This window comes from Myiozetetes cayanensis, unplaced genomic scaffold (assembly GCF_022539395.1).
Source record: "Myiozetetes cayanensis isolate MyiCay16 unplaced genomic scaffold, myiCay2020 scf4, whole genome shotgun sequence".
NCBI lineage: Eukaryota > Metazoa > Chordata > Aves > Passeriformes > Tyrannidae > Myiozetetes > Myiozetetes cayanensis.
Window position 1 is genome coordinate 49,764,515 of NW_026087631.1, and position 25,018 is coordinate 49,789,532.

The 25,018-nt window shown below is 40.0% G+C and overlaps 1 protein-coding gene across 1 annotated transcript; it reads left to right on the forward strand.

Annotated features, from left to right (window-relative positions):
• The first annotated feature begins 1,116 nt into the window (after window positions 1-1,116).
• On the forward strand, window positions 1,117-23,952 carry SLC30A5 (solute carrier family 30 member 5). The gene is made up of 16 exons (XM_050330061.1): window positions 1,117-1,325; window positions 1,508-1,630; window positions 4,015-4,081; window positions 4,944-5,029; window positions 6,433-6,520; window positions 8,233-8,320; window positions 9,913-9,989; window positions 11,111-11,281; window positions 11,902-12,190; window positions 12,558-12,766; window positions 13,840-13,997; window positions 14,616-14,745; window positions 16,495-16,720; window positions 18,093-18,319; window positions 20,324-20,452; window positions 23,516-23,952. Exons 1-16 carry the CDS (start codon window positions 1,252-1,254, stop codon window positions 23,684-23,686), a joined length of 2,313 nt encoding a protein of 770 aa, XP_050186018.1. The 5' UTR covers window positions 1,117-1,251; the 3' UTR covers window positions 23,687-23,952.
• The last annotated feature ends 1,066 nt before the right edge of the window (window positions 23,953-25,018 follow it).

Genomic DNA, 25,018 nt, shown 5'->3' on the forward strand with positions numbered 1-25,018 from the left:
ACTCACACTTCTACTTTTTGTGCTTCCCCCAGTTTTGGTCCCAGAAAGCTCTCCCCTGTGCCTCTCTAGCCTTTCTCTCTTCTGCTCTCTGCATGTCCCTAATGCAGTCCGTTGATTCACACCCTCTGCCCTCTCCCACATCACTCGGTCTCCCTGCTCGGCTCCCGGCCCATCCACCCACCTCCGCCTCTCATTCGCAGTCCAGTCCTCTCTCTTGCGCTGTTTACCAACATCTCCATCTCCCAGACACAGAGCACACGGCATGTAACTAAACTAATACCCCTACCCATCCCCAACACCCCATCCCCTAAATTTATTTATTTATTTATTTCTCCCTCTCTACAAACATTATCGGCATCTTATCATTATTCCATGGTCTTCCAAGTTGTAAACAGAGGGGGTTTGAACAGGAGACGGGACTTGCGGATTAAACTTTTAAGAGGTCTTCACAAGGCAGCTGATGAGCAGAGCTCATCACTGATGAGCACTTCTCTTAATAGTTTGCCATGCAGAAGTTTCCACATACACCAGGAGTAATTTGCAAATCTGCAAACACGATAAAAAAAAAAAGTCTTTAGTTTCTGACCATGTCAGCAGTCATACTCCTCTGTGCTCCTGTCCCTTCTTCTCTTCCTAGTTAAAGTCTACCAAGTCTACTTCAAAGAAATCCAACATGCAGCTGACCGTTGCTGAGATTATTTCATTATATCAGTTTTTATCTCTCTCTCTCTATATATATACATATAGATACCAGTACCAAAATCACGTGTAGGGATGTCCTAAAACCAGAAAGTTGGAAGCTGGAAGAAAGCTCACAATGTGGACATTTCTAACCTTCTAACCTTCCGCCTCGACTTCTCCCATTAGTTTCAAGTGGCTATATTAAAAAAAACAAACAAACAAACAAACAAAAAAACCAACAAAAAAAAAAAAGGAATGGAATTCCACCTCCCCGTACTGCCCCCCCGCCGGTGACAGGGAGCCCAGGCCCGGCCACGCCCCTGCAGCTCCCGCTCCCGCCCCAGCCCCGCCGTGGCCCTGTGCACTGCACCGCGCACGCGCGGGACGGCGTTCGGCGCCCCGAAGTTGCTGATCCCGGTTCCTGTTCCCGGTTCCCGCTCCGCTCTCCTCGTTCCCGTCCCGCTGCGCTGTCTGCGGGGGATGCAGTGCCCTCGGCGCTGGGCAGGCAGGCCGCGCCCGAGCGCCTGAGCACCCGCAGCCGCACCGCGCAGGAGTCCCCTCTGTGCCGCCATGGAGCAGCCGTACGGCGGGCAGGCCCTGGCCGGCGGCGGCGCGCTGGGGCCCGTGGATGTGCCCAGCGCCCGGTAACGGCGAAGGGTGGGAGAGGCCGCTACGCGGGGTGCGGGGCGCGGCCCGGGGCCATCCCTCCCTCAGGGGAGCGGCGGGACCTCCCCGGGGCCGGAGTGGCCGTGTCCTCCGCTGAGGCTGTGGGCCCGGGCGTGCGCGGGCGCGGGGAGTGCGCGAACCGGCCTCTCTCCTTCCGCAGGCTGACCCGGTACATCGTGCTGCTGTGCTTCACCAAGGTTTTGAAAGCCGTGGGCCTGTTTGAATCCTATGATCTCCTGAAAGCGGTCCACCTCGTGCAGTTCATCTTCGTGGTGCAGCTGGGGTGAGTGTGCACGGGATGCAGCCTTGTCCACCCCACAACAACATCCTGTGTGGGGTGTTCTGTGACAGCGTCGAGCTTGTACCTTGCATTATTTTGTTCTAGATTACTCAAGAAGTAGAAGGCATAGCAGTGAATCCAGGAAATGCTCTGTTCGTAGGAGTGTTTTTGCTTCGTATCTCTGCTCACTATAATTTCAGTATCTTGGAATGTCTCCAGCTGGAAGGGACCCATAAGGATCATTGAGTCCAACTCCCTGCTCCTCACAAGACTACATAAAACTAAACCATATGACCAAGAATGTTGTGTCCTGACAGCCTCGGTGCTGTGACATTTCCCTGGGAGCCTGTTCCAGAGACTGGCCACACTCTCAGTAAAAAAACCTTTTCATAACATGCAATGTGAAGTTTCCCTGGTGCAATTTCATTCTGTCTCATGCCCTGTCACTGCTCACCAGAGAGAGGTCAGCACCTGCCCCTTGGCTGCTCCACAGTTCTAGGCTGCCATAAGGTCACCCCTCAGACTCCTCCAAACTGAGCAAACCAAGCAACCTCAGCTCCTCCTTCTCCTGCCCTCCTCCAGACACTCTCTTAACAGTCTGATATCCTACTTATAAGAAGTTCCCAAAACTGCACACAGAACTCGAAGTGAGGCTGTACCTGTGCAGTGCAGGGTGGGACAGTCACCTCCCTCAACCAGCTGGCAATGCTGTGCTTGAATGTAATTGCACCTCAAGGCACAGCTGACCCTTTTTGCTGCCAGGGCACATTGCTGATTCATATTCAACTTGCCATCGGATCAGACGTTCCATAGGGCTGCTCTCCACCCTTTTGTCCCCTAGTTTGTGCATACATGCAGGGTTACCCACCCCAGATGGAGAACCCAGCACCTGCTCTTTTTAATTTCACCCCACTGGTTATTGCCCTGCTCTCTAGTCTTTCCACATGTCTCTGTAAGGCCTGTCTGCCCTCGAGAAACATAAATGTTTTTCCTACTTCAAAATTGGTGTTGCTGTGACAGTTGCTCTGACTGGCAACCAAGTACCACACAACTGTACAAGCACTTCCTCCCACCCCAGAGGTCGGGGAAGAGAATCAGGAGGAAAGAAAAAGCAAAACTTGTGGGTTGAGATAACAACAGTTTAATAATTGAAATTTTTAAAGTAATAAATCATTAATAATATAAAAAGTGAAAAAATATAGTAACGAAAGGGAGATAAAAAAGCAAGAAAAAAAAAAGTGATGCACAATACAACTACTCACCATGCACTGACTAATATCCAACCCATCCCCAAATCATTATCAGCCTCCCACTCTGGGTAGTTCCCCCCAGTTTATTTACTGAGTGTAATGTTCTGTGGTATGGGATATTCCATTGGCCTGTTTGGATCAGCTCTCCTGGCCATGCTTCCTCCCAGCTTCTTATGCACCTGCTCATTGGCAGAGCATGGGAAACAGAAAAGTCCTTAGTTTCGGATAAGCACTACTGAGTAATGACAAAACATTAGTGTGTTATCAACATTATTCTCATACTGAAATCAAAACACAGCCCTGTAGCAGCTACTAATTAAAAATAACTCAATCCTAGCTAAAACCAGGACACTCGGGCATGTCCAAATTTTCTTAAGAAGAGTGTAGAAGATAAGCTTTCTTCTTTGTAGTTTGTATTTTTGTAGTTCTTGTGAGTTTCAACTGCTATTTTTCCCACATTGAGGGCTATGGTATAGAAACTGATAGCAAATATGAAGAAACAACCTTTGCAGAGAAAATTCTGTTTCCTGTTTACATGATGCTGTGTGGAAGAGCATTTATGTAATAAACTTGGCAGAACTGGAATATTTGGAACTTCATTTTTTTCTTTTATTTCAAATTTGTTTACATTTCTGCACTTTTTTCTTGCACGTTCCCAAGCACCATAGTATTTTTTCCCCCATAACTTTTGATCCCAATTGAAGAAATTGTGTTCCGTGTCTTACCATTTCTAACAGGACTGTATATACAGCATTCCATATAGGAGTAAACCTTTAGGTGTATCTATCTTGCTAATAAAAATCAGAGTATTATTTCTCCTCAGAACTTCTGAGTTATTTTGATTTTTGTAAATCACGAGTAGACTTCTGATTAGCAATTCTGTCAAGAACTTGCATTTAAAGTTGACCAGAACTGAACTTCACTTGTCATCACTGTAGTACTGGTATGTGACACAAGTAATGCATCAGGGAAAGCAAAGCTAATGAATGTGATCAACATGGCCTTTTAATGAAAAAATTGTAGGGAAAGCCATTTTGTAAACTGAGCCTGATGTGAGAGACCTAGTTATTTAGAGCTGATTTGGATAAAAAGCTGACAGCTAATATACTAAGAGAGAAAACTTTTTTATTTTAACAGGTCTGCATTTTTTATGGTTTTGTTTCAAAAACCATTTTCTTCTGGAAAAGTAGTGACCAAGCATCAGGTGAGTTGACATGTGTAATAGTGGTTGACATCTTTGTAAATATTCTTGGCTATGTGGCTCTTGCCAAAAGTGGAAGTAGAATAAAAATTCCTCCACTTGGAAGATGTGCTAACAATTTCTAGAAGTGTGTAACTAATTCGGTGTCTAGTACACAAACACAATCAGCATTTTTAGCTTTTGTCAGTTCCTTTTGAGAGTATAGTAAAAAGATTTGTCCATATCTTCATACAAGCATCTACTTTGAGGACTGGAATTTTCAAAAAGAGCTTAGTCTATTTAGCTGACTTAGACAGTTAGAAGGGCAATTTCTGGACTGCCAGTATGTTGAAATGCTTCGATCTTATCCCCACGACACAAGAGTCCTTTCTGCATGTGATGAGGGGCTGATGTAACTGCTCTTCAGACCTTTGTTGAGTTTCCAGTATCTTGAGGAGTTAGAGTAGGGCCAGGTTGGAACCTGCTGATTTGTAAGAAATACGTTTTCTTCACCTGCTTCTTATTCATCTTGGTTTTATTTAATTGTGTGCTCAAAACTCGACACAGTGTATGTGCTAAGTAGACAGAATCTGACGGATAGCCTCATAGTCCAAGTGTCAGCTGCTTTCATCATTAGAGACGTATGGCTGAATTTAAAAAATGTGAATGGGAATAAATTGCATCTTTCATTTGAGTTCAAAAAAGTCTATCCCTGTATGGTTTTGCTATTGCTAAAAATTTAAAATTCTGGATTTTGAAGATGTGATGTTTGTTGCAAAGCTATGATTTCCCCTCAATTTCTACAGCTACTGTGCTAAAAGAGTGCTAGGAATGGGGTGCTTATCTTGAAACAAAAAAATTATAATGAAATACCTTTCCTTTGTAGTGGGTCAGAATTTTTAAGCATGCTGTTGTCGGATGTATCATTTCACTCTTGTGGTTTTTTGGCCTCACTCTTTGTGGACCATTGAGGTAAATATATATCTACCGTAAATACTATTTTTCTGTTGTCATCCTTCACTGTCTCGCTCCTTTGCTTTTTGTTTTCTGTTTGTCAGCCCATGATGCTAGCCACTTGATGTATTTTTTGAAAATTTAAATTAATTCTTATGCTTTTTCCTGTGAACTCTTTGTGCTAGGGAAAAACTATATATAATTTCCGTTGAACTGGTAATTTACTTCACTAATTCTTTGGTGAGATGCCAGTGAAATTTTTGATAGTGCCTAAACACATGATGATACATGAAGGTCACTGTCTGTTTGACTGTAGTTTTCATAATTTCTCTAGTCTCATTACTGTAATGCCAATTGCTAATTTACCTGTTTGGAGTCCATGGCTTGACAGCTAGTGATAACAGCTGGAATTCCTGTGACAGGTGACTAGAATTAATTTATGTACTCGTTGCAGGGTACTGCTTTACCTGATTGGCTGTGTGAACTGTGTTGGAATTGGGTAACATTAGTTCACATACTCAGAGTAAAATCACTTGTGCTGTTTATTAGTAGTACTGACCGAGTAACTATAAAATAGTAACATTAGACTTCCAAAAATTAAGGTATATTGGATATCCAATATATTGGAAAGCATCTTTCGAGAGAGAAGAAGGTAAAGCCTTAAATGATAGATTTTATGAAGGTGAAGTTTTATCCACTACACATAGAAGACATACCTGAGAGTCATCATATTGTGATTAATTGTATTAACTTAGTTAATACTCTAATGTCTTTCTGCATGCTGGCATTCATCCCAAACAGAACCAGGTCCTAGCAGGTTGTATTGCCATGCAGAGGATTGCAAAAGCATTTGGTAAACTTGACAGCAATAATTACTTTCATATTCTGCTTGGGAAAGCTGTAAATATAAGCTTGTTAGTCAGCCTTTGATGTCTGAAGGAGATGTAAGTTAGAATTTCTTATTTTCCGCAATTAAGAGGTTCTGAGGTGGCATAAACTACTAGACCATCAGCACCTCAATAAGAAGGATGTAATACTACAGAACAGGACTTCTTTTTTGTGGAAGCCAGCTACTAGTTTAGAGGAGGTATTGTAATGGGAATAATACTTCTATCTTGAGCAAGTTAGTGTCTTGTGTTGCTAGAAAAAAGTACAGTTTAAAGTTATCTATAAATGAATAATCTTAATCTGTTCCTTGAGCTAGGAAGTCCTCATTTTGTGATATGTCTGGCTGTCTGCAGCCAGATCTGTCTGCTGGTGAAGGCAAGTAGATTTGCATTTATCCTTTTGAATTGTTTAAACTTGAAATCACAGGATAAATCTTTACGGTGTCATTAATTTTAGCTGAAATAGTATATATCAAGGTTGTGAGGTAAACTTGTTGTAAATGGACTTCAGTGTTTTATTTCACTTTTTTATAGGACGTTGTTGCTGTTTGAGCACAGTGATTTGGTTGTGCTGTCACTTCTTAGTGTCTTGTTCACAAGCTCAGGTGGAGGACCAGCAAAGGTATTTAAAAATCTACGTTACCAATTGTGGAAGATGCTGAATGCTATAAATGCAAGTGCTTCTTTACCTGGAACAACTGTGTTGTGGATCTATACTCATAGAAAATGTGCTTTTTTTAGTTTAATTAGTGGTGAAATTGAGGGAAACAGTGGGTGAAGCTGTTGGACCTCTGTGGCAGATACTTGAGAAGTTTTTCTGTTTGTAGGCAGAAAAGAACCTTGACAATTATTTTTACACTTCAGCATTCTTTGTAATGGGATTTTGATTTCAAACTGAGAAAAGGACATATGTTCATGTAGTGGTCCTTACCCTTAGACAGTGAATTCCAGCAATTCAATCTCCAGTGGCTGGCCTAGAGTCTTCTGTGTGTTCAGCTTTTCACATATTCTTGTTTTTTCTGCCAAAAAGTTCTGTAAGCACTCTCATGTCTTCCTGATCCTGTATGTGCTGAATATTTGGGTTCAGTCTTTCCCTGAATCAGAGACCTCTACTTGAGACATTCAAGTCCCATTACACACAGCAAGGTGTGCTGTAAATGTACCTAATTAGCCCTACATGGAATGAGCTTATCTCAACACCTAGTATTCTTGTCCACTTCCACTCAAAAGCAGTAAAAGTTGGAGGAAGATACCTACTGTCATATATCTGAGGCTAGAGGTCTTGCTATGTAAGAGAAGTCTCATTTTGATGCCACCTCAGGCTGGGAGTTCTGAAATCTCTGTCTCATAACTGCACTGGAGTCCCCTAAGCACTTTTAGGCTGGCCGTAGCGGGAATAGCACAGTCATCTGGTCCAGCATGCTATACATAACCCCCTCTAACTGAGAATCTTAGAGCATGCAGCATGAAGATCTTTCTCTAGAAGACAAATTATTTTTTCCAGCCAACCATCCAAAGAGTAGACGTAGAGCTTCAGAGAGGTTCTTTTTCAGTCTCAGTGGGCCATGTTTGGCAATTCAGCTGCATAGAAACAAGGGAGCAATGACCCTGTGCTCTGAATGCTTCAGCTTTGTGAAGTGAACTGGTCAGCTGACTTTCTGAAATAAGAATGTGATAGCTCTATTTGGCTTCAAAAGTTAAATTGTGATAGTATTTTTCAGATGTAGAGCTCAGTGTCTTGCCAAGATGATGAATACCAAAATTGCAGTGGCTTAAGTCTGGATGGTGAGAGCTCTGGGAGCTGGGATTTCATAGCTTCTTCTGTCTTTTCCCTCTAAACGTACTGCACAGCTGTTCTTTCTCATAGCCTTTGCGTAGTTCTCTAGCCTTTTCCTCCTCTAGGACAAAATTTGACAGTTTGTCCACCAGATCTTGTTTATAGCTCATTGATGTTACAAACTATTAAATCATCAGGCTGAAGTAGCAGTGCATTCTGGTAGGCAGAAACACACCATGAAGAAGAAAATAATCACACTTGAAGTTTGTCAGGTACAGGCATCTAGCTTGCTACAGTGGTGATGTGTCCTGAGTTATCTTGTAAATCTGAAAAACAGAAGAAAATGTGAAATTATATCATCAAGATCACTTTCTTAAAAAACAGGTGTTTCATTCATGGTTTTTGTACTGAAGTATGCTTACAATGATCAGGAAGCAGGGAGGGAGGGGACTGATTTCCAGGATTGTTTTTTTATAGTAAACTGTTACAGCAAATTATAAAAATATTTGGGGGTTTTTGTTGATCAGCTGTTTGTTGTTTGGTGGTTTTTTTTACAGACAAGAGGTGCTGCATTTTTCATCATAGCTGTCATCTGCTTGCTACTTTTTGATAACGATGACCTCATGGCTAAAATAGCAGAACATCGTATCCTTTATTGCTATGTGTAAGAGCAAGTGACTGTTATTACTGGAGCAGAAGAAAATTGAGTGTACTGAATTAAATTATAATTTGAAGTGATCCCGAAGAAAGTTTCCAATTGATCATCTCATCATAGTGTACTGACAAAATATAGTATGTCTAAGGATGGGCAGTAAAAATAAAGTGAAAGTAAACTTTACAAAAGAAGGATAAAAACATGGAATTACAGTTACAAACGGTATATTCTGGAATCTTGTTGGTTAGTTCACTTAGTTTTTCAGTGAGTTGACTCATAGAAAGGCTTGAGTAAAGGACCTTAAGACAGACCCTTAAGATCATCAGGTCCAACCATTAACTCAGCACTACCAAACCCACCACTAAACCATGTCCCTAAGTGCCACATCTACATGTCTCTTAAATACCTTACCTCCAGGGATGATGACTCAGCCTGTTCCAATGCTTGACAATCCTTTCCATGAAGAAATTCTTCCTAATATTCGATCTTAATCTTCCGTGGTGCTACTTGAGTCCATTTCTTCATGTCCTTTCTCCTTTTACTTGGGAGAAAAAGCTAATGTTGTTACAACCTCCTTTCAGGTAGTCATAGAGAGTGATAAGGCCTCTCCTGAGCCGCCTTTTCTCCAGACTAAACACCCTCAGCTGCTCCTCACACATGTTCACCAGCTCCATTGCCCTTCCTGGACATGCTCCAGCACCTCAGTGCCCTCATTGCAGTGAGGTGCCCAAACCAGAATGCAGGATTTGAGGTGTGGCCTCACCACTGCTGACAACCACTGCCCCTGTCCTGTTGGCCACACTGTTGCCGGTAAAAGCCAAAATGCCACCTGGGCACACTGCTGGCTCGTGTTCAGCAACTGTTCAAACAGCACCACCACACTTTTGCAAGACTGTAGCACTGCCTTGGGTTGTGGTGACCCAAGGGCAGGACCTGCCTTGTTCAACTTCATACTATTGACCTCGACTCATGGATCCAGCCTGTCCAGATCCCTCAGCAGAGCCTTCCCGCCCTTCAGCAAATCAACATTCCCACCCAGCTTGCTGTCATCTGTAAACTAGCTGAGGGTGCATTCCATCCCCTCATCCAGATCACTGATAAAGATACTAAACAGAACTGGCCCCAGTGCTGAGCCCTGGGAAACCTCACTGGTGATGGGATGCCAGCTAGGTGTGTCTCCATTCACCACCACTCTCTGGGTCCAACCATCCAGACAGCTTTTTTACCCAGAGAACAGTGTACCCATCCAAGTCATGAGCAGCCAGTTTCTCTGGGAAAATGCAGTGAGAAGCAGTGTCAAAGGCTTTACTAAAATCCATGCAGACAACTTCCACAGCCTTTCTCTCATTCACTAGGTAGGTAATCCTGTCATAGAAGATCAGGTTGGTCAATCAGGACATGCCTTTCACAAACCTTGCTGTGGGCTGAGCCTGATCCTCTGTCTGTCCTCCACATGCCAACACACCTTAAAGCTCAGTTTGCTTACTTCTGCTTTCTGTGGTCTTTTGCTACTTTTGCCTGTTCTTTGGTTTAAAACAAAATCATCAAATAAAACTCTTCCTTAATTTTTTTTTTTAATTAGCTGAGGGGCATCATGACAGTGCTCTTACCCATGTTCTCTATACAATCATTGCTTTCCTGGGTGTTGCAGATCACAAGGTAAATAACTTGTATTTTAAAAGGTTAATATTTATGTAAGTTTTGTAGGTAAGAATTTCACCAGCTCAGAGCTAATCCAAGCCTAAATCAAACCCAAAATTTGAACATCCCTCTCCCCCCATATTGGAACTGAACTAGCATTGTAATTTTTACATCTTCATAGGAGTTTGAGCAGCTTCAATACAGCAATCCACACTGTACAATATTCAACCTCTGTAGCTGATAAGGACTTTGCTGTAATGCATAACCTAAACAGTCTAATTAAAATTATCATGAAGTATTCTGTCTTACTCACTTTTGGGGTCTGTGTTTTGTTGATGTTTCTTTATATTTCCCCGGCCTTTCCTTTACATTAGACTTTTATTTAAAGACACAGATGCTGATACTTCTCAGTCCCATTGTAGTTGGTGATATGACTAGCTGAGTATCATAATCTTACTGTACAAGGTTGATCCAGCTGATTGAGTTGTGTTAGCTTAGTCTTGCTGCTGAAGTGGCTGCAGTGAGGACTAAAACAAGAAAAAAATACAGAGCAGCTGAGAAAGTATTAATATAAAAATAAATGTTAGACTGGTTAATGGTGCACAAAAACAAGTGTGATCTAAGGGAGATAAGATGCTGTATGTGTATCTTATAATTCATTTATAGAACAATTTTGAAAGAAAATATCGTGGAGAAATATGATATGGTGTGATTAAAGGTAAGTGGATGAAGAGGTTATGAAGGGCTTAGAGGCCAAAGTGATGTGAACCTTTGGGGGTTTATATATGCTTTCAACATGTTTTTAATAATGGAAGATGGAAAAACAAACTACGTGTGATTTTTTTTTCCTCATATGCTGTTTGTATCATTTCACTGCTGTTGTATGACAACTAACACTCTTGAGAGTTTTAAAATACAAGTCATATTAGGCTGTTGTGAATAAATAAATACATAAATAAATAAATAAAACCACATTACTGTTTTTTAACTAAGCAACAATTACAGGAAATATCCTGTCTTTGGTTTCTATTGCCAAGTTAAGGAAAGCACATTAATCTTTTCTCCATGTAAGTGCCACTGTGTTGGAATGAGGGTTTTAGGTCTTAAGAAATGCTAACTAGTTCCCCTTATGTTTCTAGGGGGGAGTACTGCTTCTGGTACTGGCGTTGTGCTGTAAGGTTGGTTTTCACATAGCTTCCCGAAAACTGTCTGTAGACATAGGTGGAGCCAAGCGTCTTCAAGCTTTGTCTCATCTAGTTTCTGTCCTTCTGTTAAGCCCATGGGTCATTGTCCTGTCTTTGACAACAGAGGTAAGATAACAAGTACAAAGATAAATCATTTTTTGTAATGCTTGAGAAGTGAAATTTAAATATTTTCTTTAAAATATCTTTAAAATTATCAAAGTTGATGTTTTTATTTTTGTGTTTGAATTTTTTTCTTTATGTTTTCCTTCTATATTTTGGTTGTTATCTGTGTGATACCTTAATTTCCTCCTTTGTGTGATAACTTTATTTCATCTTTCTAGCTCAGATATTATATCTTGGGTTCATCTACAAGTATTGCACAAGTATTAAAAACTATATAACAACTATTTATCTCTAAGGAGTAAATTATTCATTGTGTTTTAAAAACATGCTCTTTATGCCCACATGCATAGGCAGAGTAGGCCATTACAAACATGGCATTGCATGTGGTGTTGCTTTTAAGGACATGAAAATATTTAAAATAAGATACTGTTGTGCATTTTAGATATATGTATCTTTCTATACCTGGCATGTTGGTTTTATATGATTAATTGAAAGTATAAAAGTATTTATGTTTTGATGGATTACTGAAAACATTTGTAATTCAAGTGAATTATATGTGATACTGTATATACAATCACATCAAAAGGTGAGCAGTCCTGTTTGAAATTTATTTTTTGTTGCAGAGTAAAGTAGAGTCTTGGTCTTCTCTCATCATGCCTTTCATAACAGTCATCTTTTTTGTTGTGATCCTGGATTTTTATGTGGAGTCTATATGTTCTGTGAAGATGGAAGCTTCCACATGTGCTCGATACGGATCGTTTCTTACTTTCATTAGTGCATTACTTTTTGGAAACTTTTGGACGCATCCAATAACAGACCAGCTTCGAGCTATGAACAAGCCACCACACCATGAAAGCACAGAGCATGTTCTTTCTGGAGGGGTGGTAGTGAGTGCTGTCTTCTTCATTTTATGTAAGTATTCCTGTCTTAACTGTAATTAATGTTGTTCTTACGACTGGGAAGCCAGTCAGAAAATTAAGCTGTGCAGAAGTCTTTTGGATGAGCTTTTATGGATATTTTAATAAGAGGGCCTGTAAAATTTTGCTCTTTTACTGTCTGTCTGTGAAAAAAAAGGAAGGTAATAGATGGAAGTGCTGGACGTGGAAGTGCTGATCTAATCTTACATAGCAATGAAATCTAATGATAAACCTCAAGATGAAATTGACAGTCACTTTGCTGCCTGCAAATTTTGTACAAACTTTGATTACTGTTTCAACAAATTATAAAAAAGTTGCGAATCTTGGAAACAGCAACAAACACTTCAGTGTTTTCCTTGCAGCTGCCAATATACTGTCCTCCCCCTCCAGGAAAGGGCAGAAGGGTACCCTTATCGGCTATTCCCCTGAAGGCACTCCTCTCTATAACTTCATGGGTGATGCATTACAGCAGAGCTCTCAGTCATTGCCTCGGTTTATTAAGGAGTCACTGAAACAAATTCTTGAGGAGTATGATTCTAGGCAGATCTTCTATTTCTTGTGCCTAAATCTGGTAAGTGCATGGTCTTTTCTTCAAACTCAATCATAGTAGCGCATACATAATACAGAAAGAAAAGTTATTATTTAAAAGGTTCTCGTAACTGATTGTTTTAAAAGGGACCTTTGACAGAGTAGTTTAATTAGATGGTATGTTAAAAGACTCTTATACTAATCTTACAGTAAGAGACAGGTCACTTTGATCTGTTGTTGCAGGCAGCACTGGTTCTATGTGTAATTGTTACACCGGTAACTAAACACTTGTATAATCGTGTGTTTAACACACCTCAGTGTTGCCAGCAGGTAAGCTAAAACTGATAATGCCTTTAAGGATGGACACAATAAAAGAGAAGGCATGGGATTGATTAGTGTAATTTTGGAGTAGGCTGGTTTTATTTCTAGCTTCTCTTGTTATCGAATAGGTAAAAAGAGAATGCAGTAAGCAAGACTGATAGAATCTCATTTGCAGAGATCTCTCTTCATTCTTAGCCACTTATCCAAGAAAATAAGAGGAAAAACTTGAAGTATCCTTTATAATTTTATAGCATTCCATTATGGAATATGAAAGATAGGAAAAAAGTTTTTAGGCAGACATATTAATAGTAAATTGTTCAGGGAAAGTATATATTAATTTTTTTTCCATGTCTGCTCTTCTCAAAACTAATTCCTAGGATTTAACAGTCAATGTAACTGGCAAAGAAAACATTTACATAACAATTTATAGACAGCATGGTTTTTACACTAATAATAGATCAGATCAGATCTCTTACATTGTTTAATTACAAAATGCTTAAAATTTTGTCTGCAGAACATCAGTTTAAAATTCTAAATGAAAATTTAAATTTACTCCTGCAGAAGATTTTATAAAGTGCAAGGCTTTAAGGAGAGTAGATTCAAAAATGTGTCTTCATAAACTTGGAGTGTATCACTTTTATTTCACTGGAGGAGGGATAAAATGGTCTAGAAATACTTTGAACAATACCTTTGAAAAGTATCAAGTGTTCTATGGAAACAATTTCCTGCTAGCTACCAAAACATTAATATATAAGTTAGTATTTGAGGAAAAATTCAAATTCTGTTTCATTTTAGGCTTTCACTTTTGTGGAGCTTTTTTATGGAGTATGGACCAATAGCCTTGGCCTTATTTCTGATGGATTTCACATGCTTTTTGATTGTTCTGCATTAGTGATGGGGCTTTTTGCAGCTCTGATGACAAGATGGAAAGCAACTCGCATATTTTCATATGGGTATGTGTATTTGTTTCTTTAAGGACTATTTGCAACTTACTTTACTTGCTCATTTTTAAAATGCCCTGGCATGTTTGGGATGTTTTACTAGTGCATGCTTCTGTGGTTTTTTTGCTGTGTCTCTTCTGTTGCATTTGGGCTCATACTGTTCTCTTCTTATCCCTGCAAAAAATGTATCTGAAATATAATATTCATTTATCTCTACAAGTTGTGAATATTATTTAGGAATTGCCTCATTCTTTATATGCATGTATGTCAAACAAAAATATGTGTTAAAAGTCAGTGTTCAAATGAGGATTTAGATTCTGCTGAAATAATCAAACTTGATATGGTTGCATAGCAGTTTAGCAATTTGAAGCCATGAATGGGCAGTATATATGAAAAAATACTTATATTAATAGTGCTTTATTCCATTTGAGTTTGGACAGTTGGAAACTGATAATCTTTTGGTTAGAAATAAATAAGTCAGAAATTGAGGCATGATTTTGTGGCATTGGGGAAAATATCATAGCTATCTTAATGCTGTATTAAATATATTATAACTTTATTTATTGTAACTTTGAATTTTGCTCAGAATACCCATTCTTTACTCTAAAAAGTATCTATGTTTACTTTCAGGTATGGACGTGTAGAAATTCTCTCTGGATTTATTAATGGCCTCTTTCTGATGGTGATTGCTTTCTTTGTCTTCATGGAATCGGTGACCAGACTGGTGGATCCTCCATACATAGATACAAACATGCTAACTGTAAGTTTTCTCACTCTGCTTGAATACTGTTTTGCAGTAAATGGTTCATTTATGTTTATCTCCGGAGTGACCTTACTGAGTCCTTCTGGGAACTGAAAAGAGCCTACAAGAGAGCTGGAGAGGGATTTTTCACCAAATCATGGAATGACAGGAAAAAGGGGAATGGCTTTAAACTGAGGCAGGGTAGATATAGATTAGATATTAGGAAGAAAGTCTTTACTGTGAGAGTGGTGAGGCACGGGCACAGGTTGCCCAGAAAAGCTATGAATGCCCCATGCCTGGAAGAGTTCAAGGCCAGGCTGGATGGGGCATTGAGCAACCTGATCTAGTGAAAGGTGTCCCTGCCCATGGAAGGGGAAATAGGTGGTTTTTTAGGTCCCTTCCAACCCAAACCATTCTATGATTCTATCAAAATTGCATACTCAAGGGATTTAAACTGTGTCTTGACTTTTTAACAGATTATAATTTTAAAGGGCAAACTACACCTAATTTTAAAGTATGAAAACATGTAGGTTTGAATGTAATTGCATTATAACAGTTGAGTGATTTTTGTTCCTAAGATATTGGAGCTCTAATCTTTTTAGAAGATGGTCTTTCTACAATAAAATATAGTAAGGAAATAGTCTGTACAAGACTAAATTTGGTTCTGCTGTTACGTATACCAATGTCAGTTATTACAGAAAGGATTTTAAAATACTAGACTAAGAGCTTAGTATCTGAGAAACCTCAAAAATGAGCCAGAACCCATAACATTATGCAGAATATGCTACTATGACAATTATGATCTGCATAGATAATCTTAAGTATACCTATGTCTCTCTACCTTCCACAGCTTCTTCAGGGACTCCCCACTTAATTTTTCAAGATACTATCCCTTTCTTTCTAATGTAATAGTTCATTTTCTTCAAATTATTTTTATTATGGAATTCGCCATATTTGATTGCATTTCCAGCTTCACTTGTTTTCTCTTCCACATACATATGAATTTGTGCTCTCCTGCATTCTTCTGTAACAAAGACTTTTTTGTAGGGCCGAAAATAAATGTGTATTGCTGAAATCAAGGCTTGATTTTTATTTCTGGGGTTTTTTTATCTTCAGCATTTGGTCCATTTTCACTACTAGTCCTGTTTCTTGGGACTGGAAGGTCTCTACATGAGCACAGTCTGCATAGCCAAGGAAGGGTCTACTAACCCCTAAAGTTTTAGCTGGAATTACTCTACTGCTTTACTAGTTTTTCAAGAGAAGAATTGAAAAATAAGCAAGCAGATAAAAAACGTAATTCAACCACAATTCAACCAATAAAGCATTATTTGCTACCTTAAGTATAAATTTATACCTTAAGTATAAATTAAGTATAAATTGTCCTAGATAAAATGTGAAGTTTCTTTTTTTTTTTTTCTTTGGCCAGTGAAAGCAAGGGACAGCTTGTAATCAAACCACTGTTATCTCTTTTTGAAAGGAAATAAAATTGGTCAGCCTTTCTTAAACAAAATTTGTTATCTGATCTTGTTCTGTGAATTTACATTTAAGTGGTGGGGTTTGGGTAGGGTGTTTTTGGAGGGTTGGTGGGAAGTGGATTTTTTGCAAGAGGAAGAAAACTTCTTTGAAACCAGGTTGTATAGTAAAAGGAATATGATGAAGAATTCATATTAGAATAACTCTTGTGTTGCTGTCAATGCTTCCACTAGAAGACAAATTTGATCACCTGGGAGGATGCAGTGAAATAATAGACTTTTTTCCTTCTCACAGCCAGTCTCTGTTGGAGGGCTGATCGTAAACCTTGTTGGTATCTGTGCCTTTAGCCACGCGCACTCCCATGGAGGCTCTCGGGGAGGCTGTCACTCCCATGATCACAGCCATTCTCACCATGGGCACAGCCACAGCCACGGGCACAGCCATTCCCACAGTGACCATGGGCACAGCCATGGACATTCCCATGGGTTTTCTGGAGGAGGCATGAATACCAACATGAGAGGCAAGTGCAGATTGTTGAATCATGAAGATGTATGTGATTTCCAGCAGACCTTGAAGATTTTAAGAGTCATACCTAGTACTGTGCATCAATCACCTCCAGGAGTGATCTGACAGCCTTTAGATATGCTAGATCAGAATTGCTCAAACCGTTTATGAATTTAACTTGAAGAAACTTAACTTGAAATGTTTCTTTTCATGGATTTCTTAGATGTGGTCAATACCAAAGGACCAGTAAAGAGCAGTAATCTACAGTCTTCACCAACATTAATAAATGGCCATTGTAAACTTTATTCAATAAGCTTTAAGTCCTTGTTTCTAATTTCAATCTGGAAATGGAAGTACCAGGTCTCTGTCTATAAAGGTACTACCATGTTTCTAGGTATCATGTGGCAGTTGGTTGTAGAAACACTGGGGAGGGAGTATGAAGCAGGAGAACAAATGCAGACCAGCAGTCTAGACTATTTCTGATTTTTTATTTGTGATTCAGAAGATAAGGTGGTAAATACAAAACTTTCTTTTTCAAACCTGAAATCATAAGCTAACAGAGATGGCAATGTATATAAAACTTCAACAGAGAGTTTTTTTCCCTAGTAGTTAGAAAGTAGTTATTTGCCAATTGTCTGGCTTATAAGAAAATATATATATATAAAGGAATTATGTTTTTTGTGTTAGCTTGTCAGGATGTGGTGAATAGTCTCATATTTTATTGGTGATTTTATGTCTTAATTCAGTTGGTTATCATGGTTATTCATACTCATTTTGTCTGCCATTTTTGTGAAGTCTGCCCATACTTATGTTTTAGTATTCTTCACAATCCTGACAGTTAACCAGCCCTAATCTTACAAATACTTAGAGGGTATTTTTTTATGCCCATTGAGCGTACATTGAGAATGAACCCACAATGAAAGCAGTATAAAATATAAAATTCCTAGCCATAGCAAAAAGACAATGTTCTTGTTAAACTGGAGCAAAATTGGCGTACAAAAACCAAACAATACTTCAATATGTGTCCACATTAACAAGTCAGTGCATGTGCACTGATCCTTTTATTCCCTGTTAAGGATCAATAGATCCCTCTATAGAGAGTTAAATTATTATGATTATAGTACAAATCTCACTAACAATTTAAAGACATTTAGTTTAATCTGTGGATGCCTGCCTAGATCATCGGCCTATAGAGTAAAAATTGGTTTTATGTTAATTTATAATTAAATGTTAGAAAGCTAAATGTTTTGTATATTTTTCCCCAGATTAGGCAGAGGATATTTGGTTAAGCTTGAGGATATTTAATAAGCTTTACTGTGTTTTTCCTGTTGAACATATACATACACTTTAGGCAGAACTGTTAATCACTCCATTTATTTTGTTTTCAGGTGTATTTCTGCATGTGTTAGCAGACACTCTTGGCAGTGTCGGTGTTATTGTCTCCACGATATTTATTCAGCAATTTGGATGGCTCATAGCTGATCCGCTCTGCTCTCTCTTTATTGCTACATTGATTTTTCTTAGTGTTATCCCCCTACTGAAAGATGCCTGTCAAGTGCTTTTGTTGAGGATACCTCTGGAACAGGAGAAAGATCTGCATGCTGCTTTAGAAAAGGTACAATTCTAAATGTTTTCATATACAAACATACAAAACTGTAATTTTTTTAATAATTATTAAACTCAAGTAGTTCAGTCTGGCAGTTTCCATTATCTTTCCATGTCTTAAGTTGTTTAAAATCTATTTTGCAGAGATGTGACAGGATTAGTGGTTCTACTGATAAAAGTCGTTTTGCAGCTAGAAAGACTTGCGTTGGTTTTGGTTTTTATGGGTAGCTTTTATGGTATGATGTAAGACAAGTATGGTAACAGTGTGGGAAATGTATATAGTACTAAGAAAGTAGCATGGCAGTTCCCGGAACCTTGCAGCCTTTTTAAACTTGATGCGAGCAGTTCAGGCTACAGGATTATATCATGAGCCTGTAATTTCAGATTTTCTTATCTGTTCATGTCACAAAGGGCATACTGGTTCACATGAGGTGGGATTGTAAAAGTTAAGCTGTTTTTTCTAATTACTTTCTCATTCTAGTTCATTCTTTTCCTGTCTGCTTCAGTACAGCATCTGCTTTGAGGCTGTAGTTAGTCTTTGCTGTTGGCTCATTTTAAATTCCTGCCCAAGATCATAGTGCTGACCCCAGTGTAGAGAACTCCTCTATGTAAAACAAAGAATTAAAAGTGCTTTGAGAATACCGTCAACTAGAGGCTTCAAGGAGGACTATCCTGATGATGTCCTGTCAGTTATTAGAGGGGGAAATGTATTCTTGTCTGCATGAGAAAGAAAAGGACAAATGGAAGTTGTCTGGGGGAGACTTCTGCAGTAACAGGAAAGTGAGGTGCAGAGAGTGGTTTCACTTTTTGATTAGGGAAGTAAATTCTGGGAGGCTGGGGAAAAAGAAGGTACTTTTTGAAAGCAATCAAAGAGCAATTCATTAAAAGATAATATGAAAAGCATTTTAAAAAATGCATCGTGGTGAAACAATAGACTCCAGCCAGCAGCCAGGCATCCCTACAGTCACTTGATCACTCCCCTCCTTTACCACCACCACCACTGCCAGTGGGACAGGGAAAATAAGCAAGGAAACTCTGGAAACCATATAATTTAACAGGTAGAGAAAGGGAAAAAAATGCAATGCACCACCTCCCACAAGGCAGCCAATACCCAGGCAGTCTCAAGCAACAGCTGCCTTGGAAGCTAAAATCTTCTCTTCTTCCTCTACTCCAGTTTTTACTGCTGAACATGGCATTATATGGCATGCAATATCCCTCTGGACAACTTGGGTCAGTTTTGCTGGTTGTGTCCCCTCCGTATTTCTTGCTCATCTACAGCCTACCCATCGGGTGAAGGCAAAGTAGAAAAAGTAGAAGGCCTTGACAGTGCCCAGTACAAAAGATAAAGACTCAACAGTTCAGCGATATCCAAAACACAGTGCCTTACCAGCTGCTGTGAAAAACCATCCCAGTCAGACTGAGAACAAAGATCAATTTGAAAAATTATAAATTGCAGAAAGAATTTATGTCTCTGAATGAAGTTCAGCTATGGTAACTAAATAGCTGCTAAGTAATGAGGTAACAGGTGCCCTAGAAATGGTTAGATGCCCAACTAGCATTCTGATTAGTCTGTCCATGTATGTTCCTGTGATGTGTACACTAAATATGGGGGTTTTTTTCTCATCCTATTTAGCGTTGTGCTCTTCTTGGATTTTCATTTAGTTTGACTTTTACCATCCAGTATTTGACAGTAGTAGCAAGGTGACCTTGCATATGTGTATATATATGTGTCCACATTAACAAGTCAGTGCATGTACACTGATCTATTTATTCTCTGTTAAGGATCAATAGATCGCTCTATAGAGAGTTAAATTATTATGATTATAGTATATATATCTGTGAAGTTTTTTATATATATATTTATATATATTTATATAAAAATTTATGAATAGCTTAGCTTGAAAGCTGCTATGCTACACAGCTTTGTTTCCCTGTGAAATATTATCCAATTATTCATGTACATACACAATTTTAAAATAAGTTCTTAATTGTTGCTAATGTGATTGCTTTTCAGATTCAAAAAATAGAGGGAGTCATATCCTACAGAGATCCTCATTTTTGGTGTCACTCTGCAAGTGTTGTGGCAGGCACAATACATGTCCAAGTGGTATCAGATGTAATGGAACAGAGAATTGTACAGCAGGTAAGGTGCAAAGTTTTCGGACTCTAATCTCCTAATTTCCTACTCGGTAATCCTTTTTCCATCGCAGACTGAAATTAAAGCTGCTGTGTGTGATTTTTTTTTTGTAGCTATCCATTAATGTCTCAGAGCTAGTCTCCTACACTGCCCCTTGCATGCTAGCTTGGAATCAGCTGCACAAAGAGTGGTTTGCTAGAACATCTGCCTAAACACTCACTGTTGTGGCATGACATCTGCTCTGAGAAAAGAAGGGGAAATGGAAAAATAGGCCTGCAAAAGAGGCAATAAACAGTAAGGGTATCTGGATGGGTTTATAATTGGATTACCACTACCTCTCTGCCTTAGGTTTTTCTCTTCCTTAAAAAGATACATATTTCCTTATGCAAGACACCCAAACATATTTCCTTATGCAAGAATTGCCTGCTGTGCAGAAGTTGCAAAGCCATACCCTCTGAAGCTAGTCTTTGCTTTCCAGAAAATTGAATTCTTCATTGTCACTCAGAATCACAGAATCATCTAGACTAGAAAATACCTCTGAGATCATTGAGTCCAACTTTTGACCTAAAATCACCTTGTCTATTAGACCATGTCACTAAGTGCCACATCCAGTCTCTTCTTAAATATCTTCAGGGACAGTGACTCCACCACCTCCCTGGGCAGCCTGCTTCAGCGCCCAGTCTCGCTGTGTCATGGATTTACTCTGGACCAATTTTCTCTCACCCCCCCCCACAATTGCTATAAGTTGAGAGAAGGTTTATGCAGACAAAAGAAATCTGATGTTGGGAGAATAGTATTAGGATTTATTACTAGCAAGATAAAAACTAAAGAACTATATATACAACAGTTCTAACTAGGCAAAAGTGCTATGTATATACAGGAGTACCCCTCCCCCCTTGTATCAGTTTAGGAGGAGAAGCAATCTCTTTTCCACTTCTAGAGCTACAGACCTTCTAAATAATTTTGCAGCACTTGAAAGTTCTTCTGCTGTTATCTCTAGGACAACAGCTCCAATTTGTCACAGCTGGAAATGTCTCTCTCTTTCTCTCTCTACTGTGGTGGCCTCAGGGCCACCCCCTCCTGGGCTAAGGCTGGAGGCTGGGGGTTACCCAGGCCCTGTAGGGTCCTCCATGGACTGCAAGGGGACACTTGCCTTACCATGGTCTTCACCCCAGTTACAGGGGATAATGGCTTTGAGTCCTTCCTCTGTTTCCTTTGGGGTCCCTCCTCACGAGAGACAGTCCTTGATAGATCTCTCTAGCATGAGCAACAGGTCTTCCATTCTCTGCTGTCCCTTGGGGCCACAAATTCAGCAGCACCAGCATGGATCCCTCAGTGGGATCACAAGTCCTATCCGGGATGATTTTCTCCTCTATCTCCATGGGCCACAGGTCTCCAGCAGGACTGTTTCATCTTAGGCCTCCCACAGGGTCACAGCCTTCTCGTACGCTCACATGCATTTACCTGCTTCAGCACGGGCTCTTTCATGAGCTGCAAGGTGTCTCCTCATTCATAATCTTCCACAGATGGCAGGAGTTTTTAGTTTTCAGTCTTTTCCCTGCTGAAGGGAGAGAGAGGGGGGAGAGAAGGAGTCTCCCCCCTCCTCAAGGCATCTCTTCCCTCTCCTCCAGCTGCCAGCTTTGACCTTGGAGGCTGCGTTCTCTGCCTGGAATTCCTTCTGCAGCATGTCTCATCCAGGCAGTCTTTCTTTAGAGTTTTTCCTCCACTCTGTTACATGTCTCGGCCAGGGGGACTTCAGTGACACACCTGCCCCCAGCCCAGGGCCAGGGGGAGGAAGGAGGCCTGACCCACACCTGGGGCCTGCCACCTCCCCCTACATGGCTCCTAATTTCTTCTGTACCACACAGCTTCTCTTCCATTTTCTTAAATATGTAATTGGCAGAGGTGTTACTAAAACTTTTGATTGACTTTGCTCTGGAAATCCACCTGGAAAAACTATTTTCCGCCCGAGGGGGGCTGGTTGGCAAACCCACGACACTCTGTAAAGAACTTCTTCCTAATGTCTAAACTAAATCTCCCCTGGCACAGCTTAAGACCCTCTTGTCCTACTGCTGGTTTCCTCAGAGAAGAGACTGATACCCACCTGGCTACAACCTACTTTCAGGTAGTTGTAGAGAGTGATAGGTTTTCCCCTGAGCCTCCTCTTCTCCAGACTAAACAACCCCAGCTCCCTCAACCTCTCCTCACAGGACTTGTGCTTGAGTCCCTACACCAGCCTCGCTGCCCTTCATTGGACCACAGTCCAGCACCTCAATGTCCGTCCTAAACTGAGGGGCCCAGAATTGAACACAGGATTTGAGGTGCAGCCTAACCAGTCCTGAGAACAGGGGAACAATCACTTCTCTAGTTCTGCTGGCCACATTAGTCCTGATAGAGGTCAGGATGCCATTGGCCTTCTTGGCCACCCGGGCACACTGCTGGCTCATGTTCAGCTCCCTGTCAATCAGAACCCGAAGGTCCCTTTCTGCCTGGCTGCTCTCCAGCCACTCTGTCCCCAGCCTGTAGCGCTGCAGGGGGTTGTTGTGGCCAAAGTGCAGGACCTGGCACTTGGCCTTGTTAAACATCATACCATGGGATTCATCGCATTTATTTCAGCCCTGTCCAAGTCCCTCTGCAGAGCCCTCCTGCCTTCCAGAAGATCAGCACTGCCCCCAACTTGGTGTCATCTGTAAGTTTGCTAATGGTACAGTCAATCCCCTCATCCAGATCATCAGTAAAGATATTGAACAGGACTGGGCCCAGCACTGATCCCTGGGGGACACCACCAGTGACCGGCTGCCAAGAGGATGCAGCCCCGTTCACCACCACTCTCTGGGCCCGGCCCTCCAGCAAGTTCCTAACACAGCACAGAGTGCCCCTGTCCAAGCTGTGGGCTGCCTGCCAGCTTTTCCAGGAGTATGCTATGGCAGATGCTGTCAAAGGCTTTTCTGAAGTAATGATTATGATAAGGGTTTTTTTCCTGTACAGCATTTCAGAGCCAGAACACTGCAAGTTATTGTGAGATACATATGAAGTATAATACTAATGTTAACATACTGTTCTATTCAGGTCACAGCAATTCTGAAAGATGCTGGCGTAAACAACTTAACTGTCCAAGTGGAGAAGGAGGCTTATTTTCAACACATGTCTGGACTCAGTACGGGATTTCAGGATGTTCTTGCAATGACTCAGCAACTAGAATCCATGAAATATTACAAAGATGGTACTTACATCATGTGATACAAAGTTGTGTTCACCAAAGGAGGTGTAAATGGTGAAGCTGTTAGATTCTGTATTTGTGTTTTTGCCAGGAGATTTATACATGTACAGAAACAAATGTACTATAAATTTGAATTTTTTTAAGTGTACTGTCTTTATTAATTGGATCAAAATGTTTTTATAAAGGAAGTAAGGACTTGAATATTGGCTGTATATGTGAAAATAATTGGAATCTTAAATACTATACTTGGTGTTTATTAAACAGAAGTCTTGCAACTTGTAGATGAGCATGGATATATTCCATACTTTCTCTTAAATTTGTAATATTGGTATTGTATTTTGTTAGCAGTGGGATATGGAAATAGTTGATACCAGAATGCAAACATAATCAACTGGAGAGTATTTTTCTTTCTTTCAAAGATAGCTTGAAGGCTTTGAGTGAAAAAAAAATACTTGTTTATTATGGGGAGCAAAAATCAGGAAGCCATTTGTTTTACATACTGTGTTAGATAATAGAAGACTACAGTTTTTTTATTTTGTCTCAGCATACAAATCTGATTTCTAAACTTAGTGCACCAGAGCAAATACATGTTACCATGTTACATTTGTATCAGATTATGTTTTAAGAAGAGAAATCCACAGGTTAACAGTGGGAAATTGGGAGGGGGAAAAAATGAAGACACTTTCTCTTTCCTGGGAAGACTCAGAATCATAACTCAAACCACTCTGTAAAATAAATCTTTTGTACTTTTTTGTATGAATAACTGGAAATGCAACAGTTTGAAGTCTGAAAGCATCCTAGCACTCAGCTAAACTTTGCCTCTTCAAGATACATTGTTTTTACTTAATTTTTTTACATAATTTTTTTAGTAATACCACAGCATAGCTGAAGGTGTACTGTAGCAAGCTGTACTTTTGTGTATTACCCAAGGATGCTGTCCAGATTTAGAATTCCCAACTGTGACAGTAGTCTGGGACCTGGCAAGCTGCTGAAATGAACAGTAAATTGAGACTTCTTAACTGGAACGTGAAAGAGTGTGTTCCAGAAGGTTTTGTGCATGCTGTTGTCTTAATACTGCGAAGAAAACAAATCTGTGTCTTTAGTGAATGCCTGCCACCAGGTTAATAACATACATCTTCAGAGGTAGTTAGCCTTACATGTGTTCACAGGCTTCCTGTGCCCCCTTTTCTGCTTGTCTGCAGCTTTTAAGAATTTTCCTTGGAATTCAACAAATCAAGAATGTTAGCAAGAATGAGTACGTACGTCTTTCATCATCCCGTGTATCACGGCAGTATTATTTTGGCATATTGTTTTCTTATATCTGATATTCAGTGATTCCTAAGTATTGTTAT

Excerpts from the sequence above, each read along its gene's own strand:
- SLC30A5 (XM_050330061.1), top strand. The coding sequence starts at position 1,252 with ATGGAGCAGCCGTACGGCGGGCAGGCCCTGGCCGGCGGCGGCGCGCTG. Across the intron at positions 4,082-4,943 it reads AAGTAGTGACCAAGCATCAG|TGGGTCAGAATTTTTAAGCA; the intron begins GTGAGTTGACAT and ends TTTCCTTTGTAG. Across the intron at positions 13,998-14,615 it reads ACTCGCATATTTTCATATGG|GTATGGACGTGTAGAAATTC; the intron begins GTATGTGTATTT and ends GTTTACTTTCAG.